The sequence below is a fragment of the Phyllobates terribilis genome, unplaced genomic scaffold, assembly GCF_046119375.1.
Source record: "Phyllobates terribilis strain yellow unplaced genomic scaffold, ASM4611937v1 Scaffold_2__4_contigs__length_985480577, whole genome shotgun sequence".
NCBI classification, from domain to species: domain Eukaryota; kingdom Metazoa; phylum Chordata; class Amphibia; order Anura; family Dendrobatidae; genus Phyllobates; species Phyllobates terribilis.
In genome coordinates this window covers 131,036,345-131,054,225 of record NW_027362762.1, presented here as the reverse complement: position 1 = coordinate 131,054,225, position 17,881 = coordinate 131,036,345, and the positions used below count along the sequence as shown (strand labels likewise).

The 17,881-nt window shown below is 45.7% G+C and overlaps 1 protein-coding gene across 1 annotated transcript in view; it reads right to left on the bottom strand.

The window, feature by feature from the left end:
* Positions 1-15,697: 15,697 nt before the first annotated feature.
* Positions 15,698-17,881, bottom strand: part of INTS6 (integrator complex subunit 6) — a 61,439-nt gene continuing 59,255 nt past the window's right edge. The window contains exon 18 of the mRNA XM_073662638.1: positions 15,698-16,756. Coding sequence (XP_073518739.1) covers positions 16,666-16,756 — 91 coding nt within the window. The 3' untranslated portion in view covers positions 15,698-16,665. The remainder of the gene's footprint in view (positions 16,757-17,881) is intronic.

The window sequence follows — 17,881 nt, the reverse complement described above, 5'->3', positions numbered from 1 at the left end:
GCTGGCCGCATAGCATCAACGGGTCTATATAAGGCCTGGTACCCTATGCTCGTCACAGTCTACCCTGGAAACAGGCAGAGTAGGGAGAGAATTTTACCAGCGTTTAGGCAGGGATCCCACACCACTTATTTATTTCATCTGCACCAACAGCCCTCGTAAGGGCTCATTCTGATGAATATTAATACTGCTGTTAGCAGTAGCTAGGCAGAGTTTGTGGAGAGAGCGTAGTACAGGATAGGGTTCATTGCATGTTCTTTCTGCTGCTGGAACTCCGATCAATAGCCCTAGATATCAGGGACAGTAATACTCTTTTTGCTCTTAATCCTGATAATTTTTGTGAAAAGCAATATAATACACCATTTATAATGGTCCATTTGTTTAACAGCATACAGCCAGACCTTATTGATTTGAATAGCATTGCTATATAGTGCAAGCAGTGAAACGTATCCATCTCAGATGGTCAAATATTACTGCAGTAATAATCCTGAAATTTTTTGGAAGCTGCGAAATATTATACTCCATTTAAAGTGCGCCAATTGTGCATTCAAAAAATCCATCCAGACTTGGCCACTAACCAATAGCATCGCTATACTGCTATTGCAGAGAAACGTCTCCAAGTGAGGTGGTCAAATATTACTGCGGTAATAATCGTGAAATTTTGTTGAACCTGCAAAATATTATACTCCATTTAAAATGGGCAAGGCACGTGGTTAGGGACAGGGAAATGTACGTGATGCTGATGGTGCACACAGAGGTTGAGGTCGGGGGCAAGGTGAAACTGTGCCTGTGAGGAAGCACAACAGACACCCACATCATGTTGACGTAGCTTCCTGTCCCACTTTTTATGGGGGGCGAGGAACACCACTCTTTAAGACAGACCAGTGTGAAAAGGTTGTTGGTTGGATAGCAGATAATGCTTCCAGTCAGTTGCCACCACCACCTTTTTCTTCCGCATGGTCCAGTCTCAGTAGCCGTGAGTCTGAACCACATAATCCTCACCCTGATCCTCCTTCCTCCCACCATGCCGAGTGCCCAGAGACAAGTGATCCCACAATTGGACACTCTGAAGAGCTGTTCACATTTCCAGTTATAGATTCTGGCCTCCTGCCCTGCCCGCTTCAAGAGGGACATGAGATCGCATGTAGCGATGCCCAAATATTTGAGCAGCCACGGTCACAAGAAGGCAGGAGGAGGACTAGGGTGCAGATGTGAAAGACTAGGTAATGAACGATGAAGTCACTGACCCAACCTGGAAAGGTTACACGCAGATCAAGGACAGCAGCGCAGAGGGGGTGGGATCTGTAGCACCACAACAGGCAAGAAGAGGTAGTGATATGGCCACAGACACAAACCGGACTTTTCCCCAGAACTCCAACACAAGGGAAGTTACCAGTCCAACTGTTAGGTCTTCCCGAGTCTGGCGCTTTTTTAAAGACTGTCCGTTTAAGCCAAAAAAGGACATTTGCAACATTTCTTATGCCAGCAAAACTACCAGCCTGACCACCACCAGCATGCTCAGGCACATGACCACAAAGCCACCGACTAGTTGGGCCGAAAGTCAGGGTCCAGAAACAGTGGCTGTGGGTGACTCCACTGCCTCTTACCACTGTTGTATGTGCACGCCAATCCCTGGTCCATGACGCAGGCAAAGATGCCTCTCACCCTTCAACTTTCGTTGCACACTTGCAACCACCGTCCGTAACCACGTCCATGTCCCAGCTCAGCGTTTAGTTTTCCCTACCTCAGTCCTTGGATGCAAGCGCAATTACGCAGCCACCCACAAGTCACAATACTACACTGCCACATTTCCAGACTGCTTGCACTGGAAATGTTGCCTTTTAGGCTTGTGGAGATGGAAGCTTTCCGCAATCTCATGGCGCCGGCCGTCCCTTGGTATTCGGTCCCCAGCCGCCACTATTTCTCCTGGTGTGCCGTCCCCACCTTACACAAGTAAGGTGTGGCCAGGGATGTTACATTTCCCTGATGGCACAATGGATGAATTTTGTGTGAATCGGGACCCAGTCAGACCCTGGGACAAACACGTGCTACCGACACCGATGATTGCGGGCCCTGGTTCAATAAGGGCTGCCCCCACCTTCTACAGCAGTTCCTGCACTTCCTCCTCCTCACCATCTCAGGAACGTCATCAGCCGCAAGCTGGAAGCACTGCCTCGGCCAAGCGGCAACAGGCTCTGCTGAAGCTAATCTGCTTAGGTTACAAACCGCACACTGCTGCTTTTGTTCAAAGCTGTAACAGAGCAGACAGATCTGTGGCTCTCACCCTGAACCTACAACCAGGCATGGTCGTGTGTGACAATGGCCATAACCTGGTGGCGACTCTGAAGCTTGGCAACCTTGCACACGTACCATGCCTGGCCCACGTGCTCAACTTAGTGGTTCAGCGGTTTCTCAAAACCTACCCTGATCTGCCTGAGCTGTTTGTGAAAGTACGCCGCGTGTTCCCATTTCCGCAAGTCAGCTACAGCTTCCGCTACCCTGGCAGTGCTTCAGCGTTTGCAGCTTCCAGCTCACCGACTGGTGTGCGATGTGATGTCACGACACGTTGGAACTCAACCTTGCATATGTTGGCAAGGCTTTGTGAGCAGCAGAGGGCAGTTGTTCAGTACCAGCATCAACACACCCGTCGGTATTCAGGTCAACCTCTGCACATATGTATGAGCTGATGAGTGGGCATGGATGTCTGATATCTGTGCAGTTATCCAAAACTTTGAAGACTCCGCAAAGATGGTGAGCGGTGATGACATAATCAGCGTCACCATCCCGCTTCTGTCTACTGAAACACTCGCTGCTCACAATTAAAGAGGAGGCTTTGCAGGCGGTGCAAGATGAGATGGAGCAAAAAACTATACAGGGTGATGGCTACACAGCCCAGCCTCATCTCATCTTCTCAACGTGGATTGGGTGATGAGGAGGAACAGGAGCTGGTTTCCTGCGCTACAGATGGTACTACGCACACCACCTTCATCCCATCTTGCCTGAAGAGGGGGAGGAGAGGGAAGATGAGGACCAGGAGTAGGATGAGGAGGAGAACAAGGACAGTAGTCCTCTTTGTGGGGACAGGGAAGTCTTGGCTGTTGGCAGTCTGGCACACATGGCTGAGTTTATGTTCTGCTGCCTTTCCCGTGACCCTCACGCTGTACGCATTTTGGGCAACAGTAATTACTGGCTGGTCACCCTACTAGACCCACGCTACAAGGAGTACTTTCTATCTCTGCTTCCTGTGGTGGAAAATCAATTATACTGTATATTCTACAATATAAATTTTTAGACCCCTCCAGACTGGAAATGAGCGAACCTTTAAAGATTCGAGACAGAGCGCCTAGCCGACAGATAGTCGAACGGACAGACAACAACCTCGAACGTGTCCGCCCACTTTCAGCATTCGAAAGATTATGTATTGCTTCTGCTAAAACAGATAATGCTTTTTCAATTCTTTATAAACAACTTCCAGCTCCAGAATTGGAGACCCTCCCTCATTTTTGTAGAGCCTGGGAATCTGAACTAAACTTAAAATTTACGAATGACCAATGGAATAGGTGTTTTCACTTATCACACAAATCTATCATTGCAACCAAAGCACAGGAGACTAACTATGAAATAGTCTCCAGGTGATATTGAGTTCCCTAGGTTCTACACAAGTGGTATCCGGGCACATCAAGTTTATGTTGGCGTTGTGGAACAAGTGAAGATACGCTGGTCCATATATGGTGGTTAGTGATGAGCGAACATGCTCGCCACTACTCTGTACTCGCCCGAGCATCACTGTGTTTGACATGCTCGGCCCTTGGCAAGTATTCTGGGGTTGCTTCACGGGAGCTCTGTTCCCCGCCCTGCATGTTTGGCGCTCTTTAGAGAGCCAATGAACATGCAGGAATTGCCTGCCATGCACTGAAATGCCGTAGCCATGTTGGTTGTGGCATTACAGTGATTGGCTGGCCGCATAGCATCATCGGGTCTTTTTAAGACCCGGTGACGCTAGGCTCGTCACAGTCTACCCCGGAAACAGGCAGTGTATGGAGAGGTGCTGCTGAGTGAGGATAGTATTGGAGCTTGTTTTAGTGAGGTATTCCACAGCTATATATCCATTTAAACTAACAGTCCTACTGAGGACTAATCCAGCTGCATATATTGAGTGGTGATAGCAGGAGTTAGGAAGGCAGGGTTCGTGACAGTGAATACAACACAAGAGGGTCCACTGCCCGTTCTGTCTGCTGCTGCTGTTACGGATATTTGTAGACATAGACCCAGATATCAGGGGCAAGGGCTATTTTTTGGGGGGGGGATCTTAATCCTGATTATTTGCTTAAAAAGCAATCCGGAGTACACCATTTCTTGCTCCATTTGCTTGTTAGCACTGCAGAATACAGCAAGATCTTATTACAGATTACAGCGATAAAAATCCAGAAATTTGTAGTGAACGTGGAAAATATTGGCCTCCATTTACATTTTGTTGCCGTGTGTCAGTGAAGCTATTCACACAAGGTCGCTGTGAAGAATAGTAAACTACAGGGCCGCTATTTAAAACCGTGGTTGTCCATCAGACGTATCACATATAACTGAGCTCCAAATTCAGCCATTTCTGTCCTCCATTTACAGTTTGTTTCAGTGTGTCAGTGAAGCCATTCACATTAGGACTCTACCAAGATGGTGAACGGCGATGACGCCATAGCATCACCATCCCGCTTCTCTGTCTTCTGAAACGCTATACTCACAATTAAAGAGGAGGCATTGCTGGCGGAACACGATGAGATGGAGCAAGGAATCATACAGGGTGATTCCATACAGCCCAGCCTCATTTCATCCCAACGTGACAATGAGGAAGAAGAGGAGGAGGAAGAACAGGAGCTAGTTTCCTGCACTATAGACTATACTATCAGCACAACTGTCATACCGCCTGTTCAGCGAGGATGGCCTGAGGAGAGCATGGTCAGTCGTCCTCTTGGTGAGGACATGAAAGTCTTGCCTGTTAGTAGTCTGGCACACATGGCTGAGTTTATGTTACGCTGCCTTTCCCGTGAGCATCGCGGTCTCAAAATTTTGGGTGACAGTCATTACTGGTTGGTGACACTTTTAGACCCATGCTCCAAGGAGAACTTTCTATCTCTTATTCCTGCGACGGACAGGTCAGCTAAAATTGGGCAGTACCAGAAGATCCTTGTTGCGGAATTATTAAAATAATTCCCATCTGAAAACGCTGGCGGCAGAGGTCACAGTTCACTGGACAATCAAGGATTACAGGGGAGAGAGACACAAATCCGATCCAGCAGAGGCAGGGGAACACTGTCAAACTTCTGGGACAGTTTTCCCAGACTCTACCATCGCACAAGCCCTGAAGGGCGGGGTAGTCTCACAAGGAGGGAAAAGTTTGGGAAGATGCTGAAGGAGTACGTTTCAAACCGTACCAACGTCCTCCGTGATTCCTCTGTGCCTTATAATTATTGGGTATCCAAGCTGGACACGTGGCATGAACTGGCTCTCTACGCCTTGGAGGTCCCGGCCTGCCCTGCCGCTAGCGTTTTGTCAGAGCGGGTTTTTAGTGCCGCCAGGGGAATTATAAATGATAGGCGCATCCGCCTGTCAACTGAAAATGCTGACAGGCTGACTCTTGTAAAAATGAACAGGTCACCTGTGACCTGATTGCTTGTAATCAATGTGTATGCATAAAAGCCGAGTGAGTTTCTGGGATCCAGACAGACTCTTGCATCTTTCATCCAGCCACTGACGTTTCTGGATTGTGAGTCATGGGGAAAGCAAAAGAATTGTCAACGGATCTACAGGAAAAGGTAATTGAACTGTACAACAGGAAAGGGATACAAAAAATATCCAAGGAATTGATAATGCCAATCAGCAGCGTTCAAACTGTGATTAACAAATGGAAAATCAGGGATTCTGTAAAAACCAAACCACGGTTATGTAGACCAACAAACATTTCGGCCACAACTGCTAGGAAAATTGTTCGGGATGCAAAGAAAAATCCACCAATAACATAAGCTGAAATTCAGGACTCTGAAAACTAGCGGTGTGGCTGTTTCAAGATGCACAATGTGTGATGTTTTGTGGATGTGTGAGCTACAAAAGGCACAGGAAACTTGGTAAAAGTTGAAGGAAAGATTAATGCAACACATTCTCATCAAATACTGGAGGCAAATTTGCACTCATCAGCCCGGAAGCTGTGCATGGGACGTACTTGGACGTTCCAACATGACAACGATCCAAAACACAAGGCCAAGTCGACTTGTCACTGGCTACAGCAGAACAAAGTGAAGGTTCTGGAGTGGTCATCTCAGTCTCCTCACCTCAATATCATTGAGCCACTCTGGGGAGATGTCAAGCGCGCAGTTTATGCTAGACAGCCCAGGAATTTACAGGAACTGGAGACTTTTTGCCAAGAAGAATGAGCAGCTTTACGATGAGAAAATAAAGAACCTCATCCAAAACTACCACAAAAGACTTCAAGCTGTCATTGATGTTAGAGGGGGCAATACACGGTATTAAGAACTGGGGTATGTGAACTTTTGATCAGGGTCATTTGGATGTTTTTGGTTGTCATTCAGATTTAAAAAGATAAAACACAGTAGTTTGACAATAAATGGCTTCACCTAACCAATAACCATGAGTGGAGAAAACGTTTTTTGTTATCATTCATATTCTCTTGAAAAAAGGCCAAGAAAGGAAAAATTCTGCCGGGGTATGTAAACTTTTGAGCACAACTGTATCTACATCTCTTGCAATGGGTATTGGAGTACCCTCCAATTCTTTGGCAGCCATTGCATTCACTACATAGGCAAACAGTATAGGAGACCCACTTCCTAATATAGGGAACATTTTTTTCATGAGGCCCTCCGACCTCTACGTCTCTTGCAAGGGGCATTGGAGTGCCTCCAAATTTTTAGCAGCTGTTGCAGTCACTGCATTCCCTATAACTGTATAACAGAACTGCTCCTTTCCAACGGGAACATGTTGTTACTGAGACCCAGCTCTGCGAGTCTTTAAATTGGTATTGGTGTTTTTCCGAAATTCTGGCAGCCGTTGTACTCACTGCATACCCTATACCTTTATAGCAGAACCGCTCCTTTCTAATGGAAACATGATGTTACTGAGGCCCACCTCTATGTGTCTTTAAATTGGTATTGGGGTTTTTCCCAAATTTTGGCAGCCCTTGCAGTCACTGCATGGGCATTACCACTAGAGGAGACCCACTCCTTAATAATGAGAACATTTTTTTTTTTACTGAGGCCCTCCTCTATGTTTTTTCAAAGGGATTTTGGGTTGCGTCCAAATTTTTGGCAGCCCTTGCAGTCACTGCATACGGAATAACAGTATAGGAGACCAACTTGTTAATAATGGGAACAAAGCATAGCTGGCTGATGCATGGGCGTACCCATGATCAAAACTAGGGGGGAGGGGGCAAGCCATAGTCACAGATACCGAAGAGAAATTATATATATATATATATATATATATATATATATATATATATATATATATATATATAGAGTACAATGAAAAGATTTCACTTCTTACATTACATGAGTGATATCTATTGTAAATTCCACAATAGCTCAGAAACCGGCGAATCGCTCCACACAGTATACTGGCTGCCATAAAATGCCCCATACAGGATACTGGTCCCCATATAACGCTCCATACAGGATACTGGCCTCCATATAACGCTCCATACAGAATACTGGCCCCCATATAACGCTCCATACAGGATACTGGCCCCCATATAACGCTCCATACAGAATACTGGCCCTCATATAACGCTCCAGGCAGGATACTGGCCCCCATATAACGCTCCAGGCAGGATACTGGCCCCCATATAACGCTTCATACAGAATACTGGCCCCCATATAACGCACCATACAGGATACTGGCCCCCATGTAAACCTCCATACAGAATACTGGCCCCCATGTAAACCTCCATACAGAATACTGGCCCCCATATAACGCTCCATACAGAATACTGGCCCCCATATAACACTCCATGCAGGCTGTTCCCCACACATAATGCCCCATGCAGGATGTCACCCCCCCTTATAATGCCCCATGCAGGATGTCACCCCCCCCTTATAATGCCCCATGCAGGATGTCACCCCCCCCTTATAATGCCCCATGCAGGATGTCACCCCCCCTCCTTATAATGCCCCATGCAGGATGTCACTCCCCCTCCTTATAATGCCCCATGCGGGATGTCACCCCCCCCTTATAATGCCCCATGCGGGATGTCATCCCCCCCTTATAATGCCCCATGCAGGATGTCACCCCCCCTCATAATGCCCCATGCAGGATGTCACCCCCCCTCATAATGCCCCATGCAGGATGTCACACCCCCCCACCTCATAATGCCCCATGCAGGATGTCACCCCCCTCATAATGCCCCATGCAGGATGTCACACCCCCCCACCTCATAATGCCCCATGCAGGATGTCACACCCCCCCACCTCATAATGCCCCATGCAGGATGTCACACCCCCCCACCTCATAATGCCCCATGCAGGATGTCACCCCCCCCCTTATAATGCCCCATGCAGGATGTCACCCCCCCCCACCTCATAATGCCCCATGCAGGATGTCACACCCCCCCACCTCATAATGCCCCATGCAGGATGTCACCCCCCCCTTATAATGCCCCATGCAGGATGTCACACCCCCCCACCTCATAATGCCCCATGCAGGATGTCACACCCCCCCACCTCATAATGCCCCATGCAGGATGTCACCCCCCCCTTATAATGCCCCATGCAGGATGTCACACCCCCCCACCTCATAATGCCCCATGCAGGATGTCACCCCCCCCTTATAATGCCCCATGCAGGATGTCACACACCCCCACCTCATAATGCCCCATGCAGGATGTCACACCCCCCCACCTCATAATGCCCCATGCAGGATGTCACACCCCCCCACCTCATAATGCCCCATGCAGGATGTCACACCCCCCCCACCTCATAATGCCCCATGCAGGATGTCACACCCCCCCACCTCATAATGCCCCATGCAGGATGTCACACCCCCCACCTCATAATGCCCCATGCAGGATGTCACACCCCCCCACCTCATAATGCCCCATGCAGGATGTCACACCCCCCCACCTCATAATGCCCCATGCAGGATGTCACACCCCCCCACCTCATAATGCCCCATGCAGGATGTCACACCCCCCCACCTCATAATGCCCCATGCAGGATGTCACACCCCCCACCTCATAATGCCCCATGCAGGATGTCACACCCCCCCACCTCATAATGCCCCATGCAGGATGTCACACCCCCCCACCTCATAATGCCCCATGCAGGATGTCACACCCCCCCAGCTCATAATGCCCCATGCAGGATGTCACACCCCCCCACCTCACCCCCCTCCCTTATATTGCCACAGGCCTCCATATAATAATAAAAAAAAAAAAAAAATCAAAAACTCACCTCACATCTCACCTGCTGCCGCTGCTCCGGACTCCAGCGTCGCCGGCCTCATCCCGCTCTGCGCTGTGACTGCTCAGGAGAGAGCGCGGTGTAAAGACATCACCGCGCCCTCTGACCTGAGACGTCACAGTGCAGCAGCCGCAGAGGATGCAGGAGCTGCTGCGGAGGCACGGGGAGGGGTAAGTATTGTGCCGGGGCCCTGAGCAAGAGGGGGGAGCGGGCGCTGACGGTGAGGGCCCCCCCCCCCCCCCCCGCCTGCTCAGGGCCCCGGCATTTGCCCGGGTGCTGACGCCGACCCTGGTGTGCGGCTTGCGTGCCTGCTTCTGGGGGGGGGGGGCAGCTGCCCCCCCCTGCCCCACGGTAGATATGCCCATGGGCTGATGGCTCTCTAACAATAGCAAGGGCCGACCGCTGGCCCTTTAAGAATAGTAAGGGCCGCCTGATGGTCCTATAAAAATAGGCTTTGTGACTTTCAGAGTCCCTCCATCATAAATGAAACAGGATGTGTCCGATCATGCCTCACACACCACATGGCCAGATAAGGTTGTAAAATGTTAAAATGACATTTAAATGTATTTTTCACCACTGAAAGCAATGCAAAAGTGCAAAACCGCTACGTGTGAACATAGCCTAAGGTATAGAGCAGCATTTTTGTATAAATATATACACACAGTGGGTACGGATAGTATTCAGACCCCTTTACATTTTTCACGGTTTCATTGCAGCCATTTGGTAAATTCTTAAAAGTTCATTTTTTCCTCATTAAAGTACACTCTGCACCCCATCTTGACAGAAAAAACCTAGAAATGTAGAAATTTTTGCAAATTTATTAAAAAGAAAAACTGAAATATCACATTGTCATAAGTATTCAGACCCTTTGCTCAGTATTGATTAAAACACCCTTTTGAGCTAGTACAGCCATGAGTCTTCTTGGGAATGATGCAACAAATTTTTCATACCTGGATTTGGGGATCCTCTGCCATTCTTCCTTGCAGATCCTCTCCAGTTCCGTCAGGTTGGATGGTGAACGTTGGTGGACAGCCATTTTCAGGTCTCTCCAGAGATGCTCAATTGGTTTCAGGTCAGGGCTCTGGCTGGGCCAGTCAAGAATGGTCAGAGTTGTTCTGAAGCCACTCCTTTGTTAATTTTAGCTGTGTGCTTAGGGTCATTGTTTTGTTGGAAGGTAAACCTTTGGCCAAGTCTGAGGTCCAGAGTACTCTGGAAGAGGTTTTCATCCAGGATATCTCTTGGCCACATCTAGGTTTCCTTCAATTGCAACCAATCGTCCTGTCCCTGCAGTTGAAAAACACCCACATAGCATGTATGTTTCACTGTTGGGATTGTATTGTGCAGGTGATGAGCAGTGCCTGGTTTTCTCCACACATACCACTTAGAATTATCACCAAACGTTCTATCTTCGACTTATCAGACCAGTGAATCTTATTTCTTCATTTGTTTTTGCACAAACTCTATGCGGGCTTTCATATGTCTTGCACTGAAGAGAGGCTTCCATCGGGCCACTCTGCCATAAAAGCCCTACTGGTGGAGGGCTGCAGTGATGGTTGACTTTGTGGAACTTTCTCCCATCTCCCTGCTGCATCTCTGGAGCTTAGCCACAGTGATCTTGGGGTTCTTCTTTACCTCTCTCACCAAGGCTCTTCTCCCACAGTTGCTCAGTTTAACTGGACAGCCAGGTCTAGGAAGACTTCTGGTGGTCCCAAACTTCTTCCATTTAAGGATCATGGAGAACACTGTGCTCTTAGGAACCTTGAGTAATGCAGAAATTCTTTTGTAACCTTGGCCAGATCTGTGCCTTGCCACAATTCTGTCTCTGAGCTCCTTGGGCAGTTCCTTTGAGCTCATGATTCGCATTTGGTCTGACATGCACTGTGAGCGGTGAGGTCTTATATAGACAGGTGTGTGTCTTTCCAAATCAAGTCCTATCAGTTTAATTAAACACAGCTGGACTCCAATGAAGGAGTAGAACCATCACAAGGAAATGGACAGCATGTGACTTAAATATGAGTGTTTGAGCAAAGGGTCTTATGACCATGTAATATTTCAGTTTTTTTTTTTTAAATAAATTAGCAAAAATTTCTACACTTGTTTTTTTTTCAGTCAAGATGGGGTGCAGAGTGTACTTTAATGAGAAAAAAAAAATGAATTTTTTAGAATTTACCAAATGTCTGCAATGAAACAGTAAAAAATATAAAAGGGGTCTGAATACTTTCCGTACCGTGAGGGCGTGTTTTTTCCCCCCGCCCCTGTACAATTCTGATGTAATTTCCCAAGGTACATGTTTTTTTTCAGACCTTGACAGACAATGTTAAAAAAAAAATAAAAAAATTTCCCTTTCATCTCAGTTTCCCATTTTAAACCTCAAAGGTTAGTTCTCATAGATCTCTCAATCGTAACTAAGATTGCCAAGTGACAATTGAAATATCAATATATGATCAATCATTTGACTCTCTTGTTTGGTCTTATCACTGCTTGTACAAAATTCAATAAATCACTGTTTCCAATGCAGCAAAGCCCCCCCAATAGTCTCTACTTGCTGCACATGAACGCTGTAGCAGTGATCTAAAGCCAATGACTGGCTGCAGTGATCACAAGTTTCAGTAAAAGGATGTCATTACTGCAAGTAGAAGACGTTGGTGAGGGACCTGTATGAGTATTTTGTGAAAAAAAAAAAGTTTACACCCCCATACAACTCTTATAAGGCTGAGTGCACATGATGCGGTTTTAATGCATTTCCACAGCGCTTTTTCACCGCAGAAATGCATTAAAACCGCTTGGTAATAGATCTGCCATGTATAGCAATGATAATCCGCATGTGCTGTGCACATGATGTGGTAAATTCCACTCTGGATTATCATTGCTGTAAAAACTGCAGCATAACCAATTCAGGAGCAATTCATCGGCGAATTCACGTCCATTTACTTTCATTAAAAAGCGCAGCAAATCCACATGTATAGATATTATACAAGCGTGTTTGCTGCGATTCAGTGCATCAATTGGCACAAAATCAGTGGTACCCGGGTCAGGAGAGGAGACTGCTACTCCTCTCATCCGACCGCTGCTCTGGCTGATAACAGCGAGAGCAGCATGGATGGAAGAAGCAGCAGTCTGCTCTTTCCAGCCCACGGTAGTTAAAAAAAATAAAAAAAAATAAAATAAAAACCTTATACTCCCCTGTCCGGTAGCCCCCGGTGTCCTCCTGGTCCCCGACGGCAATGCTCTGTCCTCGACAGCTAGTGATACACTGCAGGGCGCAGGCTCACACCACGCAGTGTACTGCCAGGACCTGCGGTGACGTCACTAATCACCTGATTGGTGACGTCCGCAGTCAGCTGATGGTCGCGTAACCATCAGATGATGCTCACTGTGGGGACATTCACAGGAATGTTCCCACAGTCTCTAGCTCACCAGAACTCCTCAGCTGATGAACCCCAGTGACCTCCTGCATACTGTATCCTGACAGGGGGTGATTTTACACCCCTGTCAGTATACAGTGCTGTGTTCTATAACTGACATCAGTGATTTCTGATGTCACAGCTGTAGAATTGACCCGGATCGTCGTGAGACACTTGGCGTTACGTGGACTGCGTCATTGACAGCGGACAGGTGAGGAATATGGTTTTGTTTTTTTACGTTTTTATCAGGAGATCGAGGGCTTCGTGGAGGAGTGTTATAGAAAAAAAAATTGTAGAGCAGTTTGTGTTTTATTTTATTAAAATACTTTATTCTGGCCGTGTCTTTTATTGAAGAAGCAGCGACCATTTTACCACGCAGTCAGTAATGGGGTTGTCTTATAGACGCCCTCCATTACTAACCTGGGCTTCACGTCAGCCGCCAATACAAGGCTGACGTGAACCCAATACCATTGCCACCGCTACAGGTCAGTGGGAAGAGCGAGGCTAAGCACCAGTTTTGGCACATCTTATGGATGCACCATTTCTAGGACTGCTGGGAGGGTGTTATTAATAGCTGTGGAGGGGCTAGTATTCATGGCCCCTTCCATGGCTATTAATATCAGCCCGCAGCTGTCTAATTTAGCCTTTGCTTGTTAGATTTTATAGCGGGACCCCACGTCAATTTTTTTCTGGGGTCCCCCTGTAATCTAGCCAGTAAAGGCTAAACAAACAGCTGTGGGCTGATATTAATAGCCATGGAATATTGTAGGCTAATGGCCCCTTCCGCAGGAGCCCACGCCATTTTTTTTTTCCCCCCATTTTAGGCTATGTGCCCATAATTCAGACGTAGCAGCGTTTTGGACACTTTGTGCTGCGTCCCAAACGTTGCATTCTATTGAACGCAGCTAAATCCACATGTGTTCACTGAACCATGTGGATTTACCACATTCTATACTTTCTAGTGGTCAAATTTCTGTTGCGCAGACTAGTGACTCCCCAAGAGAATTTGACATGCTGCGGTCCTGAAAGACGTGCCGCTTGTCTGTGTCCGCGGGTGATTCGCAGCCTCTGATGCACGCGTAGTGGACGTGGGAATTCTAGAGATCCCATCCACTATGCTGTAACATCTGGATGCTGTGGGTTTGACGCTGTATATACACGCAGCGTCAAACCTGCAGCGGCTCCTGATCATGGCAACGTACCTAAACTCAGCCGCAGCGTATCAATTTCTGTAGCGGACACTAGTCTCCGCTGCAGACTGTGACCAATTGAAGAGTCATTATATGTGGTGGATTCACATGTACCGACAACAAATGTGCGGCATTAGAACACCGCGTTTTGGACGCAACAGTTGTGTCCCAAGCACTGCTGAGTGCTAATTGGTAGGGGGGCGTAGTGGCTAATGAACCAGCTGGTGATTTTACTTAATGGCCAGGGAAATGTTTGCCTAATGGCACCTTCCCAGGCTTAAAAAAAAAAGCTCACAGCAGCCACATAAGTTACATGAATAGAAATGCTAATGAAGATTGGGTTAATGGGACTAGCTGACACCCAGCTCTTGTTTGGTCATGAAAAGGTCTGATTGACACCAAAGTAAAGAAACACACAGACACAGTGTAAACATTTTACTTGAAATACAACAGACCCATTCTTTAATAATTTAAATGAACCAATATAATCACTTCAGTTCTTATGGTAATCCAGGGCTTAAAGCAATGTCCCACCAAATAACCTTATTTAGCTCCAAAAATCATTCATTGATACTCAAAAACCGCATGTAAAAATGCGTCAAAAACGCATGTAAATCCGCATGCGTTTTATTCTGCCAGGGAGAGGCTAAAACGCTCAAGAAATTTCTGCTTCAATTCCTGAACGTGTGCACATACCCTAGAAGATTTTTATTACCACTAACACAGTGATCCTTGAGAATTTCTGGACAGAACAGGCCAATATTTTCAGTAGAGAAACAAATGTGTAAAGTTACAGCTCAGTGCTTTTCCATTTTCATTAGCACTTTTGACAGCAAGAATTTGGACATGAAATTCTCCCCAGATGTTAGTAACAACCCATTAAATCCACACAGGCAAATAAATTAAACAATAGATGTCCATAAATTAAGTTGTGTGTAATCATGAGAAATGACACAGGGAAAAAAGTATTGAACACATGAAGAGGTGCAAAAAGCCATAGAAAATCATGACACCAGCTGAATTCTCAGTAATAAGTGTCAGGACTGCACTCAAATTTTTTACAATAAGAAACATCTCATGATGGGTAAAAATCAATGAGCTGTCTCAAGACCTTTGCAACCTTATTGTTTCAAAACAAACTGACATTGGTTACAGAAGAATCTTTAAAGTACTGAAGGTTCCAGTGAGCACTGTTGGGGCCATAATCTGGAAGTGGAAACATGACCAGGTGCTCCCCGCAAGACTTCAGACACAGGAGTGAAAAGAATTATCAGAAGAGTTGTCCAAAAGCCAAGTACGACCTGTGGAGAGCTACAGAAAGATATGGAATTAGCAGGTAAAATTGTTTCAAAGAAAACCATAATAATGCACTCAACCTCCATTGCGTGTATGCACGCTCCCCACGCAAGATTCCATTGCTGAAACACAAAACATGTTCAGGAAGGGTGACGTTTGCCCAACAACATGTAGATAAGCCTGTGAAATACTGGGAGAATATAGTCCGGCCAGATGAGACCAAAATTTTACTTTTTGGATGCCATAATACATACCATGTTTGGAGGCCAAAAGGCACTACGTATCACCTTAAAAACACCATACCAACAGTAAAGTTTTTAGGTGGGAACATCATGGTGTGGGGCTGTTTTTCAGCATACAGAAGTGGCAAACGTCCTATAATTCAAGGATGAATGAAATGTACTGAGACATTCTTGATAAAAATCTGCTGCCATCTACGAGGATGATGAAGATAAAATGAGGGTGGATAAAGGCTTTTGTACTAAGTATTAAATACATTTCAGTAAGCGTGTTCAATACTTTTTCCACGTGTCATTTCTCATTATTACTGGACATCTATGGTTGGATTTCTTTGCCTGTGTGGATTGGATGGGTTGTTAAGGACATCTGGAGAGAATTTCATGTCAATAGCACCTTTAGAAATATATTTACTTAGAAAATGTGACGTGTTCCATCCATTTTGCTTTTCTTTTCAACTAAACAGTAAAGATCTGTTTAGAAATTTATCTGACCGTTGTGAAACCCCCTTTAAATAAATGTCCGTAGAAAACTTATTAAAATAGAGCTTTTTTTTATTAATGGAATAACAAAAGTGCTTCTTAAATAGTTTTCAAAATTCACCTGTACAACTTACAATATATTCAAAATAATGTACAAAATATTACCTTGTTCAACACGTGTGCTTCTGTCTAGCTAGGTATTAATGACAAGCTGCATTTAACTGCATTTAAAAAGTCTTTGTGAAAAGCGTGCACGTCAGACGCAAGGAGTTCAGTTTTCCAATGCTATAAAATCAGTTTTTGAACAACCTCTAAATGAGCCGGTTAAGATTTTGGCAAACACCTTGATTGCAGCCAGTGATGCTCCTACATGTGAGCTGGCGGGTATGCTGTGAAACCTGAGAGAAAACAGCATAGCTAGTCAGTGATCACTGGGATCTTTTTAAAAACTTCCCCTTATTCCATTAAAGGCATCATGTTGATACTATCCATGTATATAAAATTGGAAGCATATGAAAACGTATCAGTGTTCAGACAATTCAGACTATTTGGCCACGACTATGCCCATGTGCAGACAGACGGAGGTCACCATGAGGCCCAGTTAGCAGCTGTTGACGTGGTTGACTTGGTTTGCTTTGTGAATTTCTTCTAAAAATTCTTCTAGTTGTTCAATCAGCATACGCTTTTTAAACCTGAAAAGTTCAGAGGATAAAATATAACTAATCTAGAATATAATCCTGACAGATAAACAAGAGCAGATGTTGCTTCTGGTTGGCTTTAAACCCATGATCCCAAGGCAATAGTGCTAACCACTGAGCAGTCATGTGCATCAGCTGCAAAATTTGGAAAGGTCTTTTCCATGAAGGTTTGTAGGTCATGCAAAATGTGAAAAGCCAAATGAGAGAGGGTGTAAAGCCACGAATTGGAGAGACAGATCCTAATAAAGCATTTCACTTTGAAATAGAGGTCATCAATAGATTGATGGGCGTGTCGACTCCTGGTACCCCCATCAGTCGATTGAGGGAGGGTGTGGGCGCTCATCTATCGAGTGCAGCTTTGCACATTTTGTAGAGGCAGTTTCTGATGGTGAGGTCCATTCATATGAATAGGACTAAGGTGCAAAGACCTCCAGTAACCAGGCACAGCCACTACAAAGTGTATGGAGCCGCCACTAGTAAACAATGAATGATCATTCAATCAGCTGGTTGTAGGGAGGCTGGGAGTCAGATCTCCACATATCTCATTTTAATGGCCTACTATAAAGAAATATCAAAGTCCTGAAAATCCCTTTAAAAGGGAACCCATTGAGTACATCCAGTCCAATCTGTGGACTATGTGGAATAGAGAAGGAGAACCTGAGCAGAAAAATGTATAGGTTTGTTGGAGAAGATTCAGTATAACTTGTGTGAATATAAACCATGCATTTCAACAATGTTCTCCGGTGTCCTCCCACACTCCAAAGACATACTGATAGGGAATGTAGATTGTGAGCCCCAATGGGCACAGTGCCAATAATGTCTGTAAATTGTCTGATTTGTAAAGCGCTGCAGAATATGTTGGCGCTATATAAATACAATTATTATTTCAATGAATAAAGTGGGATTGTGTATGCTGAGATCATTCGGAGAAGACTGTCAATCACCAGTAGGGCCGCCCACTGGACTCGTATGCACCCAGACACCAGGGAATATTAGTTTTACTGAAGCTTTTCCCACAAAAATGTAATTCTGATCAGCTCATCCTGCCCGCAGATCAAATATTTTTAACATGACAGGTTCTCTTTACATTTAAAAGCACAAAGATGACCCATATCTCTT